The 26,795-nt window shown below is 40.5% G+C and overlaps 1 protein-coding gene across 1 annotated transcript in view; it reads right to left on the bottom strand.

The window, feature by feature from the left end:
* Positions 1 to 25,617, bottom strand: part of LOC124777202 (UPF0602 protein C4orf47 homolog) — a 130,554-nt gene extending 104,937 nt beyond the window's left edge. The window contains exons 1-2 of the mRNA XM_047252520.1: positions 25,492 to 25,617; positions 16,773 to 16,932 (exon numbers count right to left, since the gene is read on the bottom strand). Coding sequence (XP_047108476.1) covers positions 16,773 to 16,932; positions 25,492 to 25,617 — 286 coding nt within the window. The remainder of the gene's footprint in view (positions 1 to 16,772; positions 16,933 to 25,491) is intronic.
* Between the last annotated feature and the right edge of the window lie 1,178 nt (positions 25,618 to 26,795).

Raw genomic sequence — 26,795 nt, 5'->3', positions numbered from 1 at the left:
GGTCTTTTTCCCTCAACATATCCCTCTATGATTGTGTTCAGGAGTCCTTTATGTCTTAATAGATGGCCTGTAAATTGCACTCTTCTTTTAACAATGAAACTCCAGAAGCTTCTCTTCTCACCTGCTCTTTCCAGAACCACTTCGTTTGTGACCTTGTCGATCCATTTTATTTTGAGCATGCGTCTATAGCACCACATTTCAAAAGAATTTAGCTTCTGGTCTTCCTCTGTCCCAAGAGTCCATGTTTCACACCCATAGCATGCCACACTGATGCTCTTAGATGTTAATATGTTTTTCTTCTTGTTAAACGCAGCCTTTGCTTGAGCTATTCTACTTCTCACTTCTGCCTTGCTCCTTCCATCCCTGGTAATATTACTGCCCAGATAAGTAAATTTATCAACTTGTTCAAGCAGTTCATTGCCTACAATTTTCCTTGAATAGATCCTCTATATACTCCTTCCACCTTTCAGCTTTCCCTTCTTTGCTTAGGACTGCTTCACCATCTGAGTTCTTGGTGTTCATTCAGCTACTTCTCTTTTCCCCAAAGGTCTCTTTAAATGCCCTGTAGGCAGCATCTATTATGCCCCTAGTGAAATTTGCTACTAAATCCTTACATTTCTCCTCCAGCCAGACCTATTTAGCCATTTGTGCACTTCCTGTCACTCTCATTTTTTAGACATTTGTATTCCATTTTGCCTGCATCATTTGCTGCATTTTTAAATTTTTCTTTTCATCAATTAAATTCAATATCACATGTATTATCCATGGATTGCTACTAGGTTTGCCTTTTTGCTCATTTGATCCTCTTCTGACTTCACTATTTCATCTCTTAAAGCTGAGCTCACAATCTCTGGTTCTTTCAATTTATCCAGATCCCATCTCCTTAAGTTCCTACCTTTTTCCAATTTCTTCAGCTTTACTCTACAGTTCGTAACCAATAAATTTTGGTCATAGTCCACCTCTGCCCCTAAAAATGTCTTAAAATTTGAAATCTGGTTCCTAAATCTCTGTCTAACCATTATATAATCAATCTGAGACCTTCCAGTGTCTCCAGCTCTCTTTCATGTAAACAACCTTCTATTATGATTCTTAGAGCAAGTGTTATCAGTGATGAATTATGCTCTGTGCAAAACTCTACCAGGTGGCTTTCCTTTAATTCCTTTCCTCCAGTATATATTCACGTACTATTTTTCCTTCTCTTCCTTTTCCTACTGTTGAATTCCAGTCCCTCATAACAATTAAATTTTTATATTTTTTTTATCTATCTGAATAATTTCTGTTACCTCATCATACATTTCTTCAATCTCTTCCAAATCTGCGGAGCTAGTTGGCATGTAAACTTGTACTTCTGTGGTAGGCATGGGCTTCATGTCCATATTTGGCTACGATAATGCATTTACTATGCTGCTCATAGTAGCTTTCCCATGTTCCTATTTTCCTACTCATTATTAAGCCCACTCCTGCAATACCCCTGCTTGACATTGTGTTTGTAACCCTGAATTCACCTGACCAGAAGTCCTGTTCCTCCTACCACCAAACTTCACTAATCCTCACTTTATCTAATTTCAACTTATCCATTTCCCCTTTTTAAATTTTCTAATCTACCTGCCTGATTAAGGAGTCTAACATTCCATGCTCAGATCCATAGATTTCCAGTTCTGTTTCTCCTGATGATGACATCCTCCTGAGTAGTGCCTGCTCAGAGATCCAATTGGGGGACTATTTTACCTCCAGAATTACTCAAGAGGAAGCCAGTATCATTTAACCACACAGTAGAGCTGCATATCCTCAGGAAAAACTATGGTTGTAGTTTCCCCTTGCTTTCAGCTATTCACAGGACCAGCACAGCAATGCTGTTATGATTGATGTTGCAAGGGCAGATCAGTCAGTTGTCCAGACTGTTGGGCCTGCAACTACTGAAAAGACTGCTACTCTTCTTCAGGAACCACGCATTTGTCTGGCCTCTCAACAAATACCCCTCCATTGGGATTGTACCTATAGTACAGATATCCATATCGTTGAGGCACGCAAGCCACCTGACTGATGCCAAGGTCCATGATTATAAATAAAAAATCAAATAAGGGTAACGCAGGAGTAGGTTTAATAATGAATAAGAAAATAGGAATGTGGATAAGCTAATATGAAGAGCATAGTGGGCTCATTATTGTAGCCAAGACAGACACAAAGCCTACACCCACCACAGAAGTACAAGTTTATATGCTCCACAGATGAAGAAGAGATTGAAGAAATTTATGATGAGATAGAAGAAATTATGCAGATAGTTAAGGGAGATGAAAACTTAATAGTGATGGGGGGAGTGGAATTCAATAGCAGAAAAAGAAAGATAAGGAATAATAGTGGGTCAAAATGGATTGGTGGAAAGGAATGAATGAGAAAGCTACATGATAGAATTTTGCATGGAGCATAATTTAATCAACACTAACAGTTGGCTCAAGAATCATGAGAGAAGGCTGCATACGTGGAAGATACCTGGAGATGCTGGGGAGTTCCAGACTGATTATGTAATGGTACAACAGAGATAAACAGATTTTAAGTTGGCAGACATTTTCACGGGCAGATATGGACTCTGATTACAACATATTGGTTATGAACTGTAGATTAAAATTGAATGAATTGCAAAATGATGGGAAATTGAGGTGATGGGATCTGGATAAGTTGAAAGAACCAGAGGTTGTTGGAGAGTTTCACAGGGAGTATTAGATAACGATTGACAGGAATAGGGGAAAAGAATACATAGAGAATGAATGGGTAGCTTTGACAAATAAAATAGTGAAGGCAGTAAAATAGGTAAAAAGATGAGGCCTTGTTGAAATCCTTGGATAACACAGTAGATACTTAATTTAATTAATGAAAGGAGAAAATATAGGAATACAGTAAATGAAGCAGGTGAAAGTGAGTACAAATGTCTAAAAAATGAGATTGACCGGAAGCGCAAAATGGCTAAGCAGGAATGGCTAGAGGACAAATGTAAGGATTTAGAAGCATATTTCACTAGGGGAAAGATAGATACCACCTGCACGAAAATTAGAGAGACCTTTGAAGAAAAGAGAAGCAGCTTTATGAATATCAAGAGCTCAGATGGAAAACCAGTCCTAAGCAAAGAAGGGAAAGCTGAAACATTGAAAGAGTATGTAGAGGGTCTATATAAGGGAGTGTATTTTAGAGCAGTATTATACAATACACACATCAAAAAAAGTTTTGAATCACCCCAATTCACAGAACTCCTGAAGGTAAACGTTGACTGTGGATCTTGTATCACAGACACAGTCCCTTTGACTGTTCAGAGATGGCACTAAACCCATCCAGAGATGTAAACAACCATGCATGAGCAGCACCTATTAGACGGAGGTGGTCCGACAGCCAATCAGTTCCAGTCATTCCACCAGGAAGGAGGTACACGGCTCGTGTTGTCTGTAGTCCAACAATTCCTAGAAGCCATTACCATGGTTCAATCGCATCTGCATTGTTACTTTGTGCTAGGAAGGGCTCTCAATAAGGGAAGTGTCCAGGTGTCTCGGAGTAAACCAAAGTGATGTTGTTCAGACATGGAGGAGGTACAGAGAGACAGGAACTGTTGATGACATGCCTTGCTCAGGCCGCCCGAGGGTACTACTGTAGTGGATGACTGCTACCTATGGATTATGGCTTGGAGAAACCCTGACAGCAACACCACCATGTTGAATAATGCTCTTTGTGCAGCCACTGGACATCGTGCTATGACTCAAACTGCACACAATAGGCTGCATGATGCACAACTTCACTCCCAACGTCCATGGCGAGGTCCATCTTTGCAACCATGATGCCATGCAGTGCAGTACAGAGGGGCCCCAACAACATATCGAATGGACCACTCAGGATTGGCATCACAGTCTCTCCACCGATGAGTGTCGCATATGCCTACAACCAGACAATCTTCGGAGATGTATTTGGAGGCAACCCAGTCAGGCTGAACGCCTTAGACACATTGTCCAGTGGGTGCAGCGAGCTGTAGGTTTCCTGCTATTTTGTGGTGGCATTATGCGGGGCCGATGTACACCGCTGGTGGTCATGGAAGACGCCGTAATGGCTGTACGATATGTGAATGCCATCCTCCGACCGATAATGCAACCATATCGGCAGCATATTGGTGAGGCATTAGTCTTCATAGATGGCAATTCATGTCTCTATCGTGCACATCTTGTGAATGACTTCCTTCAGGATAACTAGATCGTTTGACTAGATTGGCTAGCATGTTCTCCAGACATGAACCCTATCGAACATTCCTGGGATATATTGAAAAGGGCTGTTTATGGACAATGTGACCCACCAACATCTCTGAGGAATCTACTCCGAATCCCGATTGAGGAGTGGAACAATCTAGACCAACAGTGCCTTGATGAACTTGTGGATAGTATACCACAAGGAATACAGGAATGCATCAATGCAAGAGGATGTGCTACTTGGTATTAGAGGTACTGGAGTGTACAGCAATCTGGACCACCATCTCTGAAGGACTTGCTGCATGATGGTACAACATGCAATGTGTGGTTTCCATGAGCAATAAAAAGGACGGAAATGATGTTTATGTTTATCTCTATTCCAATTTTCTGTACAGGTTCTGGAACTCTCGCAACTGAGGTGATACAAAACTTTTTTTTTTATGTGTGTAGAAATGTAAGGGGATGCAGATGAAGCTGAGACAGGAGATATGGTACTGCAAGAAGGATTTGACAGAGCATTGAAAGTACAAGAATTTGACAGAGCGCTGAAAGACCTAAGACGAAACAAGGCCACAAGAGTAGACAACATTCCGTCAGAACTACTGATAGCCTTGGGAGGGCCAGCTATGACAAAACTCTTCCACTTGGTGTGCAAGATGTAGGGACGGGCTAAATATCCTCAGACTTCAAAAAGAATTCCAATTCCAAAGAAATCAGGTGCTGACAAGTGTGAATATTACCAAACTATCAGTTTAGTAAATCACAGTTGCAAAATACTTACACAAATTCTTTTTGACTGGAATACTCTCTCTCAAATTCTAAAGGTGACAGGGGTAAAATACAGGGTGTGAAAGGTTATTTACAATTTCTACAGACTCCAGATATAAGCTACAAGAGTCGAGGGGTGTGAAAGGGAAGCTGTGGTTTAGAAGGGAGCGAGTCAGGTGTGTAGCCTACCCCTGATGTTATTCAGTCTGTACATTGAGGAAGTTGTAAAGGAAACCAAAAAAATTTCGAGTAGGAATTAAAGTCCAGGGAGAAAAATATAAACTTCGATATTTGTTGATGACATTGTAATTCTATCAGAGACAGCAAAGGACCTGGAAGAGCAGTTAAATGGAATGGACAGGATCTTGGAAAGAGGATAAAATATGAACATCAGCCGGCCGAAGTGGCCGTGCGGTTAAAGGCGCTGCAGTCTGGAACCGCAAGACCGCTACGGTCGCAGGTTCGAATCCTGCCTCGGGTATGGATGTTTGTGATGTCCTTAGGTTAGTTAGGTTTAACTAGTTCTAAGTTCTAGGGGACTAATGACCTCAGCAGTTGAGTCCCATAGTGCTCAGAGCCATTTGAACCATTTTTTCTCATTGAATATTCCGTAATCATTATACTGTTCATTCCATTTAACAGATCCTATAATTCTTTCCCACTTTCACTGAGAACAGCAATGTCATCAGCGAATCATGTCATTTATATTCACGTTTATATTATTTTTGCCGACCGCGGTGGTCTCGCAGTTCTAGGCGCGCAGTCCGGAACCGTGCGACCGCTACGGTCGCAGGTTCGAATCCTGCCTCGGGCGTGGATGTTTGTGATGTCCTTAGGTTAGTTAGGTTTAACTAGTTCTAAGTTCTAGGGGACTAATGACCTCAGCAGTTGAGTCCCATAGTGCTCAGAGCCATTTGAACCATTTTTATGAACATCAACAAAAGCAAAACCAGGATAATGGAATGTAGTCGAATTAAATCAGATGATTCTGAGAGAACTACATTAGGAAACAAGACACTTGAAGTAGTAGATGACGGCTGAATTAGAGTGGATATAAAATGTAGGCTGGCAATGGTCAGAAGAGCGTTTCTGAAAAAAAGAAGTATAGATTTAAGTGTCAGGAAGCCTTTTCTGAAGATTTGTATCAAGTGTAGCCCTGTATGGAAGTGAAACATGGACAATAAAGAGTTTAGACAAGAAGAGAATACAAGTTTTTGAAATGTGGTGCTACAGGAGAATGCTGAAGATTAGATGGAAGAACACATAACTAATGAAGACATACTGAATAAAATTGGGGTGAAAAGAAATTTGTGGGACAACTTGACTAAAAGAAGGGATCAGTTGATGGGACACATTCTGAAACATCAATGGATCACCAGTTTAGTTCTGAAGGGCTGTGTGTGGACGTGGAGGGAGGGGGGGCATTGGTTAAAAACCATAGAGGGTGATCAATAGATGAATACAGTAAGCACATTCAGGAGGATGAAGGCTGTAGTAGTTATTCAGAGATGAAGAGGCTTGCACAGGATAGAGAAGCTTGTAGAGCTGCATCAAACCAGTCTTTGGACTCAAGACCACAACAACACTTTCAAAAAACTATTTGTAGAATACAATCAGGGATGTTTAAAGAGTTATTCATATTTGAATTGCACTGAACTAGTCTATCATTTCTAACAAATTACAAAAAAGTTACAGTTTTCTTAGAATTCACTTCTTTATCTATCACTGGCAGTCGACTTGACTCTGGTGCAATAGACTCTTTGACCAGGATTCAGTTTGGTGACTTCACTGTGTCTGCACGGTTATGTATGCATGCTCTTATCAGTGATAAATATCATTCTTCAGTGTGTGAAGATCATGTAGTTATTCACCATAATCACACCCTATTTCCAATGCATCTACACTGGTGTCTCCCAATGATTGTGATTCATCACTTCTGACAATTATGCATCAACAATGCCATTGATGTACTCCCATTCTGGTGTGCAAATATCACTGACAGGCAACATCTCCTTTTCCATGACACCTGTCGTCATGGATGACACTGTGAGTGCAACCTGAGTGGTGAAAACTGAAAGTGATACTCTCTTGGACAGTGCTGTGCCAGTGTACAACAATGATGAACAATACAAGCCAACAGACAATGTGCTTTTTGATTCCACTTGAACCTCCATTCTTTCCAGCGACCAACCCATGCCCGAGGAAAGTCAATCCAACAGATTTGACACATGTTTAATCACATTCAATCAGTCAATCTTACCACATTTAAAGTTCATCTGCTTAGCTGAGTGGTTACGTGCTTGCCTCTCATGCAGCAGGCCAGGGTTCGATTCCTGGCCAGGTTGGAGATTTTCTCTGCTCGTGGACTAGGTGTTGTGTTCTCCTCATCATCATTTCATCCTCATCACCGGCACACGAGTTGCACAATGTGGCTTTGACTGAAACAAGACGCACTCGGTGGCTGAACTTCCCCATTGGCGGCGGAACTTCCCCGAAAGGGGCCTCCCATCCTACAATGCCACATGCTCATTTCCATTTTTACCACATTTAAATATGATTGCACCACAGTTCATGCAGCCAGCTGCATAACCAACTGTGCTGGCCACCATGCATCACATTATGCCATTTCCAGGCAATTTGAGCTCATCTGTATTCCCACCATGAACATCATCATTGCACTCTCTCAACTATTGGATACACCCCAAACTACCAGGCTAGATCAACCAGTGTTGTGCTTCGCCATTGTGTACAATATCTTTGCTTTGAACAATCCAATCAATAACACCACCAAGTTTGTTCTACTCCTAAGCCACTTAGAAGAAAACAACACAGATGCAATAAATGATATCATTCTAATACCACCAACAGACAATAAATACAAAACCATGAAAGCTGCCCTACTTTGTCTCCTCAACCATTCCCTAGAGGAACAAATCTGCCTTGTCACCCATGACAAAGTGCTCAGTGATAAAACACCATCACAATTATGGCTCCATTTGCAAAAGCAAGTTGGCAATCATCTCATGCTCAGCCACACACTATGTGCTCTGTGAGTTTTAAAACATCATCTGCAAGTACAACTGGCTATGAGCAAAGCTGACTCTGTCCAACCCTCAACAATCTTATGTCACTGTGCCCGGCTGGAGCAATGACCTTAATGTGTCATCAACAAATCATCACTTCACTGCCACATGTGCTGTGTCTGCCCAACACAGAATACCACTAACCACGCTGTACCTGCGTGGATCATCAGCAGCCACATCACACTCAGACTTGCACAGAATACTGACAATCATGTCACGAATGTGCTAAAAATGGACTACCATGCTGTGTCTCCACTTCCAAAATACACTACTGATCACATTGCATCTATACCAAACTGCTTTTGCTGGTGTCATACAACATACACAGCCACTGCCTAAAACTGCAGACAACCTTGCAATTTCCAAAATTAAATGCACACTGGACCATGCTGGATATGTTAGTCACCTCGACAACTACAGAAATGGTTATGAACCACTCTCACCATGTCGAATTCATAAAAACAAACTTTTTGCCCACAACAACAAAAGTGAACATTTATATCTCATCAACACTGATTCTGCAGTCAGTACCATGTCACCTTCTTCACCAGGTGCATCAAATGACTACACATTTGTTCAGCTCCATGTGGTAAATGAAACAAAAAACCAGATTTATGGATCACAGGTTCACACATTCGACTTTGACCTCACAGAAAAATTCTAGGACACTTCTTGTAGTGAAATGGCAGAATCTGTTATCGGCACTGATTTCCTATGACACTTCAACGTACTCTCAGACTTACCGAATGATAGGCCCATCAACAGGACGCGTGGTCACTTTACCTATGGGATTTTCAGTTATGTCCACTCGTTGGCTCAACATAATGGTACGATCCTCTCCACACCATGACCCCCTCTGCCTGAGGATCTGCTTGACCACCATCAGACTCTCCTGAACCAATATGAGTGAGCATTTGCAACACATCCACCAAATTTATTCTGACTGCACAAAACGAATCTCCAACTCTGTCAAAACAATAGTATCGTCAGGAACAAGACAAAAACATTGAAAAAGAACTCCTGGTGGCACCACAGCACCTCAACTGTCTACATCAGTCGACTCTACTCAATGCCTCCCACTCATTACCATGCCCAGAACACATCAGTGCAGCAGCTCCCTTGTCACCTATGGATGCAACCACAACATTGCCTCCATCAGACACCTCAATGGTTAGGACAGCACAGCTCAGTTCCTACTGAGTTTCCATGTGATCCTTCACAAGTGTGTGCCAAACAATGTCCCATTATGAGCAAAACAGTCCACAAAATCATAATCACACATCTGACTCTGGTGCCACCTACCAGCCACAAACACCTGACACCTGATCCCACCTGCTCCCTGCCTTACCTGGCACCAACACAATCACTGACCCTGGGCACATGGAGAAGCACATGTATCAGTACACCACCAACTCACCTTGCCACCTGGCTACCCCACTGCTGGCACCATCAGGCACATCCCTTTGACAGTACAGCACACCACTGATATGCTTCCTTCACATGACTCACTGACACGCAGCCTGACTGCCACCTGCTACCTATCTTCTCATGATAATACCGACCATTTCGTCCATGATCATCTGGTTTCACTTTCAACTATCACACACTTACCACAAGTGAGAGACGCTCTACAATGTCACATTCTGGGCACACCAGAGGAGTTGAACACTACATGATGTCATTTTGACCATCGTCATATGCACAATATGCCTTCAACCGTTCCTGACAACTTTGGCACCTCTTTCTGAATATCTCCATCTACATCAACTACCACAATGACCTGAAACAAGTGAGTATCCAGTATTCCTGCCTCCCCATTGCCCCTTGTTCACCATGGATAGCCTTCACACAGATCGTGCCTATCGAAGTTTGTTCTAGCAAATAAATTACTGGCTCACATCAAACAAACTTCCCCTCAACATATGCTGTTCCATTGATCAGATCAAAGTCTTTATCACATGTGTGGCTGCCACATGGTGACATCCTCTCCACTGACACCCTACCCCTGTCTCTTTGACTGTACCACCAATGTCCAGTGTGGCCAAAACCAATGCTCACCACGGCAGGTGTAGCTATACCAAGTGTTCAGCACTCCTATCACATGTACTGCAGCTTCAAGTAATGGTCCAGTCATGTCTCATGGAAATGCCAGCTGTGGCTCTGGTCACATGCATTTGTGTAGCATCACTTTCAGAAGTAGCCCAGTCATGTCTCACGAAAGTGACAGCAACGGCACGACCAATCATACACTTCGGCACCAACCACTTCAGCAATTAGCAACCTCTTCCTTCTCTTCCTTTGAAGTTTTGCAGTGCTTCACACTGGTGAGGAGGGAGGGGGTAGGGTGGGGTGTGGGGGGGGGGGGGGGGGGGGGGGGAGTGGATTCTGTGGGAACACTGCTTCATGAAATATCATTGCTGGCAGTTAACTGAGCTCTGGTGCAACAGACTCTTTGACCAGTAGTCAATCTGGTGTCTTGATTGTATTCATACTCTTATGTTTGTGTGCTCCTATCAGTAAAAAAATGTTGTTCTGCACTTCACAAGGACCATGTGGCTTTTGGTCATAACCAGCCCCCATGCCCTGTGTATCTACATAATTATCAGACTGTTTTATGATTGAGCCTGTAATTACATAATTGAGCACACTGGAACAGTGGTTAAGGCACTGGACTTGCATTCAAGAGCAGCATGCTTCCTCTGTCTGTCTGTCCATCTAGGTTTAGGTTTTCACTGTGCCTGACTCAATTAAGGCAAATGCTGGTATGGTTCTTTTGGAAAGGACATGGCCAATTTCTTTCACGTCCTTGCCCTATTTAAATTTATGCTTGGTCTCTAGCGACCTCCTCATGAAAAGGTCACTACCTTTAAATCTTCCATTAATTGTGTAACTATACGGGGCATTCAAAAAGTAATGAGCTAGAGGCATAATTACAGAAACCAGTACCTGTATGTTATAAGTATTGACCCTGGCTGTTGAGACACTTGTCCCACAATGACACAAGCTGTTGAATGGCTGTCTCATAAAATTCCCGGGGCTGCAATGTTAACCAGTTCCGCACATACAGCTGGACATCATCATCTGAGGTGAATCGTTTGCCCCTCAGAGCATTTTTAAGGGGACCAAAACTGGTGTAATCACAGGGAGAGAAGCCTGGACTCCAGACTGTATGGAGGGTGGCCCAGAATTTCCCATTTGAATTTCTGCAGGAGTGCCGCGACTGTGTTGGGCGTACAGAGCTTTGCATTGCCGTGGAGCAGAGTGACCTTACAGGTGAGATTGCTTCGTCCTTTTGATTTGATCACTTGGCAAAGGGTGGACAAGGTTTGCAAGTAACACTGGGCATTCACTGTTGTCACATGCTGCAGGAAGTGAATGAGAAAGGGGCTATCTTGGTCAAAGAAGAACATCAGCACAATCTTTCCTGCACTCATGTGGATGGCCTTGGCTTTTTTCTTGGTGGTGGTGGCCCTGGATGCTTCCACTGGAGACTCTGTCATTTTGATTCTGGTTAAAAGTGATGACACCATGACTCATCTCCAGCCACCACTCATGCCAGAAACGCAGTCCCTTCCCAAGCATAGCACTGCAGATGAGCAAGACAGTGGGCCATTGGACATGTTTCCTGGTGTGGTTTAAGACCATGGGGCACTCATTGGATGCACACTTTGCGCATGTGCAGTCATTCCTTCATGATGGTGTGAACACTTCCGATGCTCAATCCAACCAAGCTGGCTATGACTTTCACTGTCTCTCAGCGGTTCTGGGTAATGAGTGCATCCACCAGCTGGACGATGTCATCGGTAATGCACTGTGTTGTTATAGACCGTGCATCTTCGGCTAATGACACCCGTCCTTCCCTGAAGTGCTTTTGCCATGCCTTGACCGTCGCAAGGGGCATGCAGTGTTCACCGTACACTTGTGACATTCATCGATGAGTGTCCGTTCCTCCTACTCCTTCCACTGTCAGAAAACAAACAACACCTCTTTGCTCTTCTGTTGATGCCTCCATGTCACTGTTTGCAAAGCAACTGGCAGCACTGGATGATTGACGCATGCTGCTGCTACCTCTGTATAGTCACATAATGTGCATGCATGCTCTCTAGCAACGGGCTGTGAACATCCATGGTCTGGTCAGAACCATACCTTGTTACACATGCTACAATATTACCCTCCTCTCACCGGTTTGCACATTGCAGACTCTGGCTTGTTTCTTTTTGAATGCCCCTTATACAATTAATATTCATAGGGTAGGATTTCCTCTACACAAAAATTTCTGTTTTATAGCAAATAAGGAAAATCGTATTTGCAACAGACCAGACTGACATACCACAAATTAGCATTCAAACTCAAGTGCTAATTGTGTATTCAACATGCCAGTGTCACAGTACTTATGACCTATAATCTGATTCTGTACAGGGAAACATGGGGATTTTCTTGAGGGCATGCAATTCTGTTCTATAGCTTAATGTTGATAGGATCCTCTTGAGTAAAATATTCCTACGGTAAAGAGAATATAGTCCCCTGTTTGGATCTCCAAGTGGGGGCTAATGAGGAGGATTTCATCATCAGGAAAAACAAAGCCTTCATTCTACAGGTCAGAATGTAAAATGTTAGATCAGTGAATCAATTAGCTGGGCTAGAGGATTTAAAGAGGGATATGGACAGGTTGAAGCAGGAACTGGTGAAGTGCAGTGGGGGGTGAACACCACTTACAGTCAGGTGATTACAAGGTTATAAATACAAAATAAAGTATCAGTAATGCAGGAGTAGGTATAATAATGAATAAGAAAATAAGAATGTAGGTAAGCTTCTATGAACAACATAGTGAATGCTTTATCATATCCAACAAAGAAAGGAAGCCAACAACCACCATAGTACAGGGTGGTCTCAAAGAACCATTATCCTCTATAATAATGAACATGAGCCTCTAAATTTCAATAAATAACATTTTTTCATAAGATATGAACCATTACTTGTCTAAAGGATTAGTTTACATGGTCATTCATATGGCACAAGGTAATTCACCGTCAGGTTCTGTGTGACATTATTCAGAGAATTGTTTGTGTAATTTGGGTGAAAGCTTGTTGCAAAGCATATTTCGGTATGTATGTGGTGTCATAATGATTTTATGAACTGATACCCTTTATGAACTCCCATAGTAAATATTGCAATGGTGTGGGAGCAAGTTACCATGAAGCCCTGACCTCAACACATGTTATGTTTGCTATAAGGGATAATACAGGTTATCACTTCATAAAACTGTTACAGCAAAACTGATAGCCTGAAAGATGCTGTGCAACAAGCTTTCGCCTGAGCTACACCAGCAGTGCCCCATAACATGTCTCATAAAACCTGGTGGTGTTTTAACCTTTGCCATGTGAATGACAGTGCACAACTCACCCTTTGGACAAGTAATGGTTCAAATCTCATTAAAACTCCTTTAAAGAACTATTTTGCACATTATTTATTTAAATTTAGAGGTTTCTGTTGATTATTATAAAGAGCAGTGGGACTTTGTTGTCACCTTTTAGTTGATGTGTCAACTAGCTCTGCAACTGATGAAGAGATTGAAATAATGTGTGATGAGACTAAAGAAACTATTCAGTAAGTAAGGAGAGTGAAAATTTAATTGAGATGAACAATTTTAATTCAATCACAAGAAAGGGAAGAGAAGCGAAAACAGCAGGAGGACATAGGCTGAAGGGAAGCATAATTTAATCGTTTCTAACATTGATTTAAAAATCTTGAAAGATGGCAGTGTATTGGAAGAGACCTGGAGACACTGGAAGGTTCTGGATTGATTATATAAAGGTAAGACAGAGATTTCATAACTAAAAATTAAACTGTACAACATTTCCAGGGGCACAAAAGGGTCATGGAATGTAATTAAATTAGGAAATTAGAGTAGGAAATGAGACATTAGAAGTAGTAGGTTATTTTTGCTATTTTGGCAGCAAGTAACTAATAATGAGTAAAGTAGACTGCCAATAGTGTGAAAAGCATTCTTGAAAAAGAGAAAGTTATTAACATCTAACATAAATTTAAATATCAAGAAATCTTTTCTAAAGGTGTTTCTCTGGAATGTAGCCTTGTGCAGAAATAGGACATAGATGACAACAGTTCAGAAAAGAATAAAATAAAATCCTTTCAAATGCGGTACTACAGGAGAGTTCTGGAGATCAGATGTGTAGATCAATAACTAATGAGGAGGAACTGAACAATTTAGGGAAAAAAGAAATTTTTGACACAATTTGACTAAAAGGAGATATCAGTTTACAGGACACATACTTAAGACACCAAAGACTAGTCAGTTTGGTACCAAGAAAGGTATATGTGTGTGTGGGGGGGGGGGGGAGGGGGGGGGGGAGGAAGAATTGTAGTGGAAGTTCTAGACATGAGCACAGTAAGCAGGTTCAAATGTATGTAGGTTGCAGTAGTTATTTAGAGATGAAGAGGCTTGGTCAGCATAGACTAATGTGGACATCTGCATCAAACTAGGCATTGGACTGATGATCACAACAACAACAAAAGAATACATTTATGTGAAGAAATCCCTAACTCTGCACCTTCATACCTCTTTTTGATGTCTCCTTAATTTTTTTCTCCTCTAAGAGTATATGTCAAACTGGCATCCTATTGAATGATCAGGATTCTTTTGTTCTTAGCTGCAGTAACACTTTACATTCTGAGACTGAAGTTATCTCAGAACACTGGTTTTATGAATGACTGTTTTCTGATTCAAACTCTAAAAATTTATTGTTAATCACTTCATGTGTGTGGGGCCATATCTTGTGGATTTATACTAACACTTCAGGGTTTCCTTTGGCTATCTGTATCTGGATTTAATGGTCAGCTTCCTAAGCTAAAAAAAGAAATGTACGCACTCCATACACAATCTTGTCACCTAGGTAGCAGCCTGTGATGTGCAGTGTACATCTCTGAACTATTTAAGGGGACTATATAATTCTCAACCCTATGGCACAAGTCCAAGAAATCACAGCCTATCATATCAGAGGGCCCTAGAAGTTACTATTTCCAACCTTCTGCTCTCCTCAAAACCAAAGGGGCAGGTCTTCATCAAAATTCTGTGAGCATAACTGATATCCTCAATTCTCTCTACTCGTTATTCAAATAATCCAAATACAACTCCTGATGCCAGAAGACAGGCACTGTTTATTCCAATGTGAGCCTCAGTCTGTAGCTTGTTGCACCTTGTTCCTTCAGGGCTGATAGTATGACTTCTTCAACATGTTGAATGAGGGCTCAAGGCATGCATCTAGTGCACAAGGTGATGCTGCCCATCCTTGCTGCTGTTTCCCTAAGGGCTAACATTATTCACTGAACATTTGAACTGCCGATGAGTAATAGGCACTTACCTTATGTGTTCAATTCCCCCTGATACAGGACTTAGCATACTTCCCGATGGGTCAAATGTGACTCATTCACTCAGTTTCAGTTTCAACGGAATACAACCCTACAAACTTGTTGTTTGGGTGATGGATGTAGTGCCCTGAGTTCTCTCTGGTCCCTGTCTCCTCTGTACATGGCCCCTATACTACTGAACATATCCAATTAGTAATTTTTTGTTGGTATCAGTTGTAAGTAAATGATGTCACACATCCCCGATTAGATTGAGATTTTTCTGAAGAAACTGTTCATAAAAGTTATGGATCATGATAACACACTAAACTGAGATACAAAAGTGTGTTGACATGGAAGATATCTTAGTTAAGGGGACATATTATGCTGATGGGAAGCAAAATTTGGTGATACTTGGGGTGGAGGAGATATCAGTATGTCCTTAGGGTTGAAATGACTGCCATTTCAGTGCTCAGGATTCTCAGAGTTATTTTGTGTGTACTGGAGTACAGGAGAGACTGTTCTCTGATTTATATTTATGAAATAATGTTTTAAACAATGTAAAATCTGGAGTAGACTCAAAATACGAATTGAGATAACATAGCTGTTCACCACACAGAGAAGGTATTAGAGCAGCAGACAGCCGCATTTAAAATTAGACTGTTAGAAAATATCACCTTTCAGAGAAAATCCTTCATCAGATGAGAAACAAACACAGATTCACAATTCACACACACATGACCACTAACATACTACATCAATACCAATGCTCCATGCCAGACAATACTGATGAGGGTTGCATAGGGGCAACTTTGACTCTTCTGTGGTTTCCTAAATCATATCTTAAATACCAACTTTATATACGAATTCACTATCTGTGACAGAGATAAGTGTAATCTTGAGACTACTGGAAAAGATGAAATTCTTCGTCAAGCCAATTTCATGGGTGGACTCTGAGCCATACAGCACTTGTATCCAGCAAACAGACAAGTCCAGATTGCTCAAGAGATCCTCCTCCATCTAAAAAGACAACAACAAATTGAATCACAGTTTCCAAAATGTCTGGATTATATTGTCATTTTGCAGAAGTTCTAATAAAGGAACTTTTTAAAAATGGCATTTGTATTCATCATCCTTTTTCACTGTGAAAAAATTGTTTGCAAAGTTATTCATTCTATTTTAAAACAATCTTTTCATTACTGAAAAATTAAATGATATTTTATTATTATATTCTGACTTTTCTTTGCATTTTAAATTTATTTATTCATTGGTGGTAGTTGATATTATTCTTAACACACTATAACAAATAGCTAGATCTACTTTTGCCTTTTTTCCTTACTGACATAAGGCCGAGTATAGCCCATTCCATGGAGATAACTCATTTCTGCAAATAAACCAATACGTTCCAGATCGGTCCTTCCATAGTGAAAGCCAATGTCTGCAGTTTTTTGTTTCTGCTTTTGTTTTGGCATCTTGCTTTCTTCTGTGATGGTGGAAAACTAAGTAAAATGACCTGTAAAAAAATTAGACAGTTATTTCTTATCACAAAAGTACATTCTCACATAAAAACACTCTTGTATTCAGTTTAAAATAAAGTTACAATAATTGACATTTAACGTATCCAAACAAAATAGCACATTATATATTGTTACAGAAGTAAGAAATCCAGGAAAGTAAGTTATGGATCACACTTCTAATAACTTTATGTGCCCTCACCAGAAACTATTCCAAGTTCAGGAAAATATACAAAATCATATTTTACATAGAACACTAATAAAATTAATTGCTCTCTCGGCAATACACTAAGATGAGTCCTATGAACTGCTCCTTTCCTTTAATCAGGTTGTGGCTTAACTTTCTTTCTTCCTCAATTCAATCAATTTGTTATTCAATATATGCATCTAATATTTAGCTTTCTTCTATAGTGCCACATTTCAAAAGCTTTTATGTGCTTTTGTCTGAATCTCCAGTCATCCACATTTGAGTTGAATATGAGGCTACACTACAAAAAATACCTTCATGGTACATTTCCTAACACTTTAATTTACATTTGATGTTAACAAATTCCTATTTTTTAGAGGTGCTTGTCTTGCCATTCCTTACTTCATATGTCATCAGTTTTTGCTCCCCAAATAACAAAACTCATCGGCTACTCTTTGATTTATCTTGACTATATTCCATTAGCTTTGTTTTACTTCTATTGATGTTCATCCTACAATCTGTTTTTAAGACACTGTCCATTTCTTTCAGCTGCTCTCCCTAGTCCTTAGCAGTTTTTGACAGAATTACAATGTTATCAACAAACCTCAAGGTTTTTTTTTTATTTTTTCTCTCTGAATTATAATTCCCTTTCCAAATTTCTCCTTTTTCCTGTACTGCTTGTTCAGTGTACAGAGTCAATAACATCACTGATAGACTACAACCCCATCTCATTCTTTTCACAACAACTGCTTTCTTTTCACATAATTTGACTCTAACAACTGTAGTTTGGTTTCTATACAAGTTCTAAATAACCTTTTGCTTTCTGTATTTTATCTTCTTACCTTCAAAATTTCAGAGTGTAATCCAGTCCACATTGTAGAATCTTTCTCTAACCATGAAAATGCTATAAACGTTGGTTCGCCTTTCTTCACCCTATCTTCTAAGATAAGTTGTAAGGTAAATATTGCTTTACATGTTCTACATTTCTCGAGAAGCCAATATGGTCTTCCACAAGATTGACTTCTAGGAGTTTTTCCTTTCTTATGTAAATAATCCATGTCAATATTTTGCAACAATGACTTTAATTAACCATATGGTTTGGTAGTTTTCACAACTGTAACTAAACACCGTTTTTAGCACTAAAATCATTACATTCTTATTGAAGTCTGAGGGTACTTCACTTGTTTCATAATCTTTCACACCAGGTGGAATAATTTTGTCATGGCCTGCTCTCTCAAGGATTTCAGTAATTAAGAGGAAATGGCATCCACTCCAGGGGACTTGCCTCCACTCACTTTTTTCAGCACTCTGCCAGATTTTCTCACATTACCATATCTCCCATGTCACATTCACCTACTACTTCTTCTTATTAGCATATTGCAATGCCTGTGTTTTTACAATGTACTCTGCAATGTCCTTCAGATTTCCTGCTGTATGTGAATGTTGCCTTAACCACCTGATCCATCTGAGCATGCCTCTAGGATCGACCCAAACTTCCCTATGTCACCTTGTGTCTACATTCTGCATTCACACCAGTGCTGTGATTCGCATACAGGGAGGGACTTATGAATATTGTTGTGGTCTTGTCTTGGCAAGAAATTCTATATTGCAGTGCCTGTGTTTTTGTGATGTACTCTGCAAAGCCCTTCAGACATACACGAATGTTTGGAATGTTTGAAGGAACAGGCAAAGCTGCGATCAACAGCTACATTAAATACAAGAAATGTGTTTGCTATTCAAAATTGATCAGACTCCAGCTGCACAGTGTACTGGTAAAAATTTGTGGTGGACTGGGACTCGAAGCTGGATTTTCGGCTTTATGGGACAGGTCACCTTAACCTCCTCCGCCATTCGAGCTCACCTCCAGGACCAATCCAAATTTCCATATGTCACCGTACGTCCATGTCTTGTGCTCACACAATTCCTGTTATTCCCACATGGTGAGAGACTTGTAATTATTGTTGCCCCCTTGTCTTGGCATGAAATACCATATTGCAGTGCATGTGTTTTTATGATGTACTCTGCAACTAGTATGGCAGAGGTGGTTAAGGCAATTGATGCGTAAAGCAGAAATCTGATTTCATGTCCCAGTCAAGCACAAATTTTCATTTTCACCAATGTAGTGTGCAGCTGGTGTCTGATCATATTCACAATTTGTGAATACGTTTCTTGTATTTTATATAGCTGTTGACCGCAGCAGCACCTGTTCCTTCAGACATAAACACATGGCTGAAGGACATTGCAGAGTACATTGTAAAAACAAAGGCACTGCAATATAGTATTTCATGCCAAGACTCAGCCATGGCAGTAATTATAAGTCTCTCCTTGTGTGAGAATCACAGAATTGTGCAAGTATAGGATATAGACTCTTAGTGTCATATGGACATATGACTCAGTTCGGGAGGTGTGCTCAGATGGCTGGAGTCATTAAGATGACCGGAGGTGTAATGTGGAAATCTTGTGTAGTTGGAGTCTGATCATATTCACAATTTTGAATACATTTCTTGTACTACTTCTTCTCTTTCTATAATATTGCCCTAAATTTTGATCCCCTTGTAATAGATCCTCTACACATTCCATCTACCATTTGGCTTTCCCTTCTTTGCTCAGCACTGGTTAGCCATCTGGTCTCTTCATGTTCATACAGTTGCTTCTCCAAAGATCTCTTTAATTTTCAAATGGACCATATCTATCTTTCCCCTAGTTACACATACTTTACAGCCTTGCATATTTATTTTACCCATTCCTGCTTAGTCATTTTTCACACTCTGTCAATCTCATTTTTTTATATATCGGTGTTCCCTTTTGCCTGCTTCATTTACTGCATTTTTATACTCCCTCCTTTCATTAATTATATTTAATGTCTTGTGAGTTATCCATAAGTTTCTGCTGGGCCATTTCTTTCCACGTATGTGATTCTCTGTTACCTATTGTATTTCATCTCTCAAAGCTATCCATTCATTTCCTATTGTATTCCTTTCACCTGTTTCAGTTCAACAATGGCTAATGCTCCTTCTGAATCCCTAAACAGATCATAGGTCCTCCAATTTATCCAGGCACCATCTCCTTAATTGTGCAATTTCTCCAGTTTTAGTCTGCACTTCATAATCAATAAACTATGCTCAGAGTCCATGCCTGCCCTTGCAAATATCTTACAGTTTAAAATCTGGCTTCTAAATGTTTGTTTTACCATTACATAATTGGTCTAAAACCTTATAAAGTCTTCAGGTCTCACATAAAACCTTGCTTTAATGATTCTTAAACCAAATGTTATCCTCTGCGCACAATTCTTCCATGTGGCTTCTACTTTCATTCCTTTTACCCAGTCCATGTTCTCCGACTACTTCTCCTACTACCAAATTCCAGTCACCCATCACAATTAAATTTCTATCTCCTTCAACTATCTGAATATTAGTGTATCTCATCATTCATTCTTTCAATCTCTTCAGCATCTGAAAAGTTATTTAGCATATAAACTTGTACTATCGTGATGGGCGTAAATCAGTAAATCATCCAGACTCTTGACCAAGCAACTATTGAAAAGACTGCTGCCTCTCTTCAGAAACCATAGGTTAATTTGACCTCTCCCCAGATACCTCTCCATTGTGGTTGAACTTACGGTATGGCTATTAATATTACTGATGTGCCCATGTGTAGTTCCATTACAGTAGGGTTCTATGAAGCCCATGTGTAGTTCCATTACAGTAGGGTTCTATGAAGCAGGTATGGTATGATGTGCTTGATCACAATGGTAAAGTACAGCATCATTTTTCCCAACAAAGTTGGAAAATGACAGATGTAAAGCACTGCAAAATACTGCAATGTGAACTAAGCCAAAGACATTTAAAAAATGGTATTTAATGCCTTCTGCCCACCATATCCATACAGGGAAATGAAGGGCAGATAAAATTTCAGTAAACTTGATAAGCATATTAGAAAATAACATGTAAATCACTGAAACTGAATATATTAATGTTGATGGATGCAAGCTAATTTCATACTACTGCAGAATCAACAAAAAAGATTGAAGTCTCAGGTACTTCAGGTTACAGAATGTTGTCTCTAACAGCTTTTTGATTACTGGGCCATGAGAGTGGATCAGGGAACACACAAGATTGCAGTGGTGACAAGTTTGTAGACAAAAAGTATTTTAAGCTCCCCAAAGCAGTTAGAAACAGTTTTAATAAGGTTACAAGCTTAAAAGGAGAATCATTGTTTTGAAGACTTTAATGTTGATTTTCTGTCAGATGGCACTAAAAAAGAGCACCTAAGGAAAGAATGCTGGAGAGAAATTTATAAAGCAGACAGTGTTGGTGGTAAATCTAGTTATTACAGCACTTTGAGTCCTGTTTTCCCCAAAAACAAGTAAGGACAAAATTGAACAGGAGGAATGACAAGGGCTACAAAACTTATGGTATTAAAGTATCTTGTACCATGGAAACAGAGCTCTAAATAATTCAGATGGCAAGATTTGAAATTCCATTACCACCAAAATAGTAAAATCCTCTAGTCTGTTATTTAAAATGAAATGCATATTTCTGTGTGCGGAAAGATATATTGTTGCTTACCGTGAAGAAGACATGTTAAGTTGCAGACAGGCACTATCGAAAGACAATTACACAAAGCTTTTGGCCACAGCCTTCACCAGCAAAAGAGAAACACACACCATTCATACACACAAGCAAGCATACCTCATTCACACATGACTGCCAACTCTAGCAGCTCGGGCCAGAATGCCATGGCGTTAATGGTCAAGTGTGAATGAGGTGTGTTGTTTGTGTGTATGAATAGTGTGTGTTCCTCTGTTTCTTTCTTGCTGATGAAGGCTGTGGTCAAAATCTTTGTGTAAGTGCCTTTTAATTGTGCATGTCTGCAACTTAAAACATGTCTTCTTTATGGTAAGTAGCAATTTATCTTTTCCCACATTGTTGATATTCCTACTTGGAGTTCCAATGTTTGATGCATAAGTCTGTGCTATACTCAGAAAATAAAACACTCCAAGAATAAGGCAAAAATTTGAGGGCCAGCAACTAACAGACATTTCGAAATTAAAAAAATAATGACATAAAAATCAAATTTTGTTGTATACATTTTAAAGGTACACTCTTAAGCTATTTTTTCTACATAATCATCATTCAAATCGAGGCACTTACCATACCATGGCACAAGTTTTTCAGTCCCAGCTCTGTAGAAATCTGCCACTTACAATTGCAGCCACTGCTTTATAATGGCATAAAGTTCAGCATCAGTATGTCTTCACTGCTGGGAAGATGTGGTAGTCGCTCAGCACGAAATCTAGGTTGTATGGTGGGTGTTAAACCCCTGCCATGCGAAACCCTCAATGCTTCCAGCAACCTTAACTTTGTCAGTGTGTGACAACTTTCAATTGGTTTTCAGTTTTTTGCCAACAAAAACCTAATCACAGAGTGGACATCACAAGTGGGGCATTTTCTATCACAGCACACATTTTAAAACATCACAGAATGCAAAGTAGCACAGACCTCACGTTACCACTGCTGGATGTGTACTGAGTGTAGGAACATTTTGCCACCAATATTATGGTTGTAGCCATGCCAATTGCCATGATAAACCAATACGTCTGTTACTTTCTGGATAGCTCTCATAATTTAGACCATTATTATGTGAGAATCAAACAAAAATAGTGACCCAAATGAAACTGAGGCCCCAGGAAATAGCACTGGTGCAAGTGGTAACACTTTCAATTCTTTGGCCACCAAATTCACTATTTCATCAAAGTCACAGTAAACGTTTCACCCATTAATAAACAGCCAAATACAGAAGCATTAGATTTACTTCTGCAGACATAGCACGTACCACCAACAGACATTAGTTTCAAAAATATAACTCCTGAGGAGATCACAAAACTTGCCAGATTGTTAAAAAATATTAATTCTCCTGGGTATGGTTGTCTTTCAAGTGCAACATTAAAATCTTGTGCTGACTTGATAAGATTAAACTTAAGCCATCTTTGTAGTCAAGCAATGGCTCTAGGCATCTTTTCTGACATATTTAAATATCCTGCAGTAATACCCATCTGCAATAAATAAATTATCCAATTACTTTCAAAAGTACTTTGAATACTGTATTGCTTGCTGATGACACATGCATACTAATCAAGGGTCCAAACTCAACTTTAGCAAATGCAGCTCAGATGATAGCTGAACAGGCCTACAGGTGGTTCATAGCTAAGAGTTTAAGCCTTACTCTCTCAGTTTCAAACCAGAAATAATGAACCAACAGTGCCAGTAGTAGATATTAATTGTCACACTCAAAATGAAACACACTATCTAAAATTCTTTGGAGTCCACTTAGATAACAAGATAAAATAGAGTCAGCACACAGCTCAGTTCAGTGTATTACATTCTTAGTGAATCTGTCACTGTGTTGATCTAAAGACAAGAGTAGTGATATTGCACATTTTCAGCCCCATTTTCTTCCACATTTATATCTACATCCACATCTATTCTCTGCGAACCATAGTGAAGGGCATGGCAGAGGTTACATCCCACTGTAAAAGTTATTAGGGCTTTTTCTCGTTTCATTCACATGTGAGGACATCAAAACATTGATATGAAGAGAATCACTGGCCAGCACTGCAGATTGGGGATGTGGAATCTCTGTGGCCAAGACACCAGTTTGGACTGAACAATCATAGGTGGTAGTTGCCTCTTGTACTCTTGTGTGTCAAATAAATGTTTATCTGCATATAACGGTGTTTGCATATTATTATCTCATCAGCTATTGCCATAAGGAGGTGCCCTTCCACATTAGTGATCCTGACAGCAGTGGATACTGTGTTACCTGCAAAATACTATCATGTGCCATGCTATTGTGCGTTAACAATGGACAGAAAGTTTAACATGTCTGTTGTTCTATGATATGGCTAGCTCTATGGCTATAAATCCATGCACAATTACTGCTGTACAGTGTGCCCAGGCAACAAACTATGTGGGATATGGAGCAAAAGCATGTACAAATGCCACCTCACAAAATACAGTGATTGTCTATCAACAATGGCAACCATCAGAGCTTTTATTAACAGACTTATGGGCAAACCTATACGCGAGCCTGCTTAGAGGACAATTCACATTCAGTTTTTGTAACAACGTACATGGGGCCAATTGTGTCCTCCACATCTGCCGTGCTGCGATCACAGACGCTTGATGCAACTGCCTCATGCACACAATCTTTGTGCAATGCTGACACCATGTTCATTTTCTCAACCATACCATGATGGACTGACCCAGCATTGGTTGTGCCATACCACTTGGTTCCAGCAGTACATCAGATATCAGGGTTAACAGGATAGTGTTCCCTGCACCAAGCGAAGTACACATCATTGTGACCTGAACGAGTGTCTTTGTGGTTCACAATACCTGAGTGTGTTTTTCACACAGTAGGCATTGTTAATGACAATTTGAAGTTTGTAATGCTAATCTGTCACCTTGCAGAATATGCAGAACTGATAAGTGATGTCATTCTTTCTCCTCTGCTGCTCAACAAATACGACATGATGAAAACAGCCCTACTAAAATGCATTGCCCACATCCCTGAACAACAGGTGCAGAAAGTCATTTACAGTGAAAAGCTCACTGAGGAAACTCCCTCACCATTATGGTGCTGTCTATGTTTGCTCATAGTCCTTCTCTAATGCCTGCCACAACCCTGTGGACATTATGGACTGTGGAACTCCCATCTCAGCTACAGCTCACAATTAATGTGCACAAGGCATAACTGCAGGATAGGAATTTGGCCCTAGCAGACAGACTATATTCAGTTGTTCAACACAGCAAAACATCAGTTGAGCAATCCCTGACTCTTCTGCTCAGCCAGCCAGTACACATTGCAAACAATTGAAACACCACTCAATCTCATGCGATAATCCTGTCATGAGCTCCCATACAAGCACCAAGTGGCTGCATGCACACAGCACTACAGCAGTGTCTAAGTCTGCCGCACCAGCTGACCTTGTGTCTCGTCATCCGTAACACTGTTGGTATCAAATGCAATAAATGCAGCAGCACACAACAGTCATCAGCCTGAGGAATACCCAAACAGCAACCACAGGATGAAATAGGTGTTCCATCCTGCTTTACACTGACAAGTCTCCTCCCTTTATCGGCAGTGAATTTGCATGACAGATGCCTTTACATTCAAGAACTTGCACTAATCTCTACTTCCCCATTGAGACTGGACTGGATGTGTGCTCCATGCTTCACCTACTATTTGAACCACACATTGCAAGCATAGGAGTGCAGCTGCATGTGGCTAATGATATGGGCATCCACATACATGGCACTTGAAATCTCGCAGTGCATCTTTCTGATAAACCTTACCGTACATAGACCTTCTACATCACCAACATCGTCAGGCTGGTGGTAGAAATACACTTTCTCCACAAGTTCAACCTCTTGCTGATCCAGACCATGGTCATTATACCACCATGCCTCCCAAGAGCACATTCTGGGGTTCTTTATCACAGGCCACAAATTACAATTCGCATCTGCTAATGACTCATTTCATAGCCTTCATCAACAGCACTCCACTACTACATGAGTGTGTACATTACAAGCAATCAACACAGTTCACGATCAGCTGCATGAAACCAATGCTGACTCACAATGATTATGTTCTGATAACAATAACCTGCACAAAACATCCCTTGCACTCACACATGCATGTGTCCAAATCCAATGCCTGCCATATAACAACATGGCAATGGCACATGCAGCCATGTCCCCACAAAATGGCCACACCTCGCCGCAGCAGCCTGCCAACAATGCAGCACATGATTCAGCGGACCACCAAAACAATACAGGTTAGTATAACGCAATCTGCCTTGCTTAGTCCTCCGCAGCAAGTGTCTTCCTATCCCTCATGTGACATGCCAAGGGTTGGTATCAGCACACAAGAAACAGTGCTATGCACTGTATTGACACAACCCAGACACATCTGTTACAGGACACAACCTAATCTTCAGGCAGCCGAGACAGTAAAACTGCTATCACTCAGTATGGGCTATTTGAATTCTTGTTAATTCAACACTGACTAAAAAACACAGCACAGACATGGCAACATTCATCAATGGTGTACTTTTCAAGATTGATTGCTGCTAGTTATACCTACCTGGACAACATATTAATTTTTGCCTCTGACACACACAGCTATGAACAGCACACTGAACTAATTGTCATTACTCTTTTTGGAGCAGTTGTCATCATCAATGATGATAAATCACAACTGTGAAAATTTCCTTGGCCATCCACTCATTGGAGAAAGCATAAAACCGACTTCAGATTAATGTGAACCATTTCACGAGCTCCTCCCCTGCAAACTTTCCTTTCTCAGATCCCTGGCATTCTGAACTTTTATTGACACCACTAACCTCAAGCAGTTAAAGTGCAGGCATCTATGACTCATGCCCTGCCAGGCCCTCACCCACAGGGCAAGTGGAAAATAGTGTGGACCACAGAAATACTAAATGCATTCAACCACTGTAAAGAATCCCTAGCAATGGCAGCGTCCTTGGAACAGCTGATACTGGTCACCCCAATTATACTCGTGACTGACACCAGCAACTCGGTTATTGGACTTTAGCAAACTGGCAGAAGAATAAGCTCACACACACATCATCCAATCT

This window comes from Schistocerca piceifrons, chromosome 1 (genome assembly GCF_021461385.2).
Source record: "Schistocerca piceifrons isolate TAMUIC-IGC-003096 chromosome 1, iqSchPice1.1, whole genome shotgun sequence".
Lineage (NCBI taxonomy): Eukaryota > Metazoa > Arthropoda > Insecta > Orthoptera > Acrididae > Schistocerca > Schistocerca piceifrons.
The sequence above is the reverse complement of the archived record's forward strand: the minus strand, read 5'-3'. Positions and strand labels throughout refer to the sequence as shown.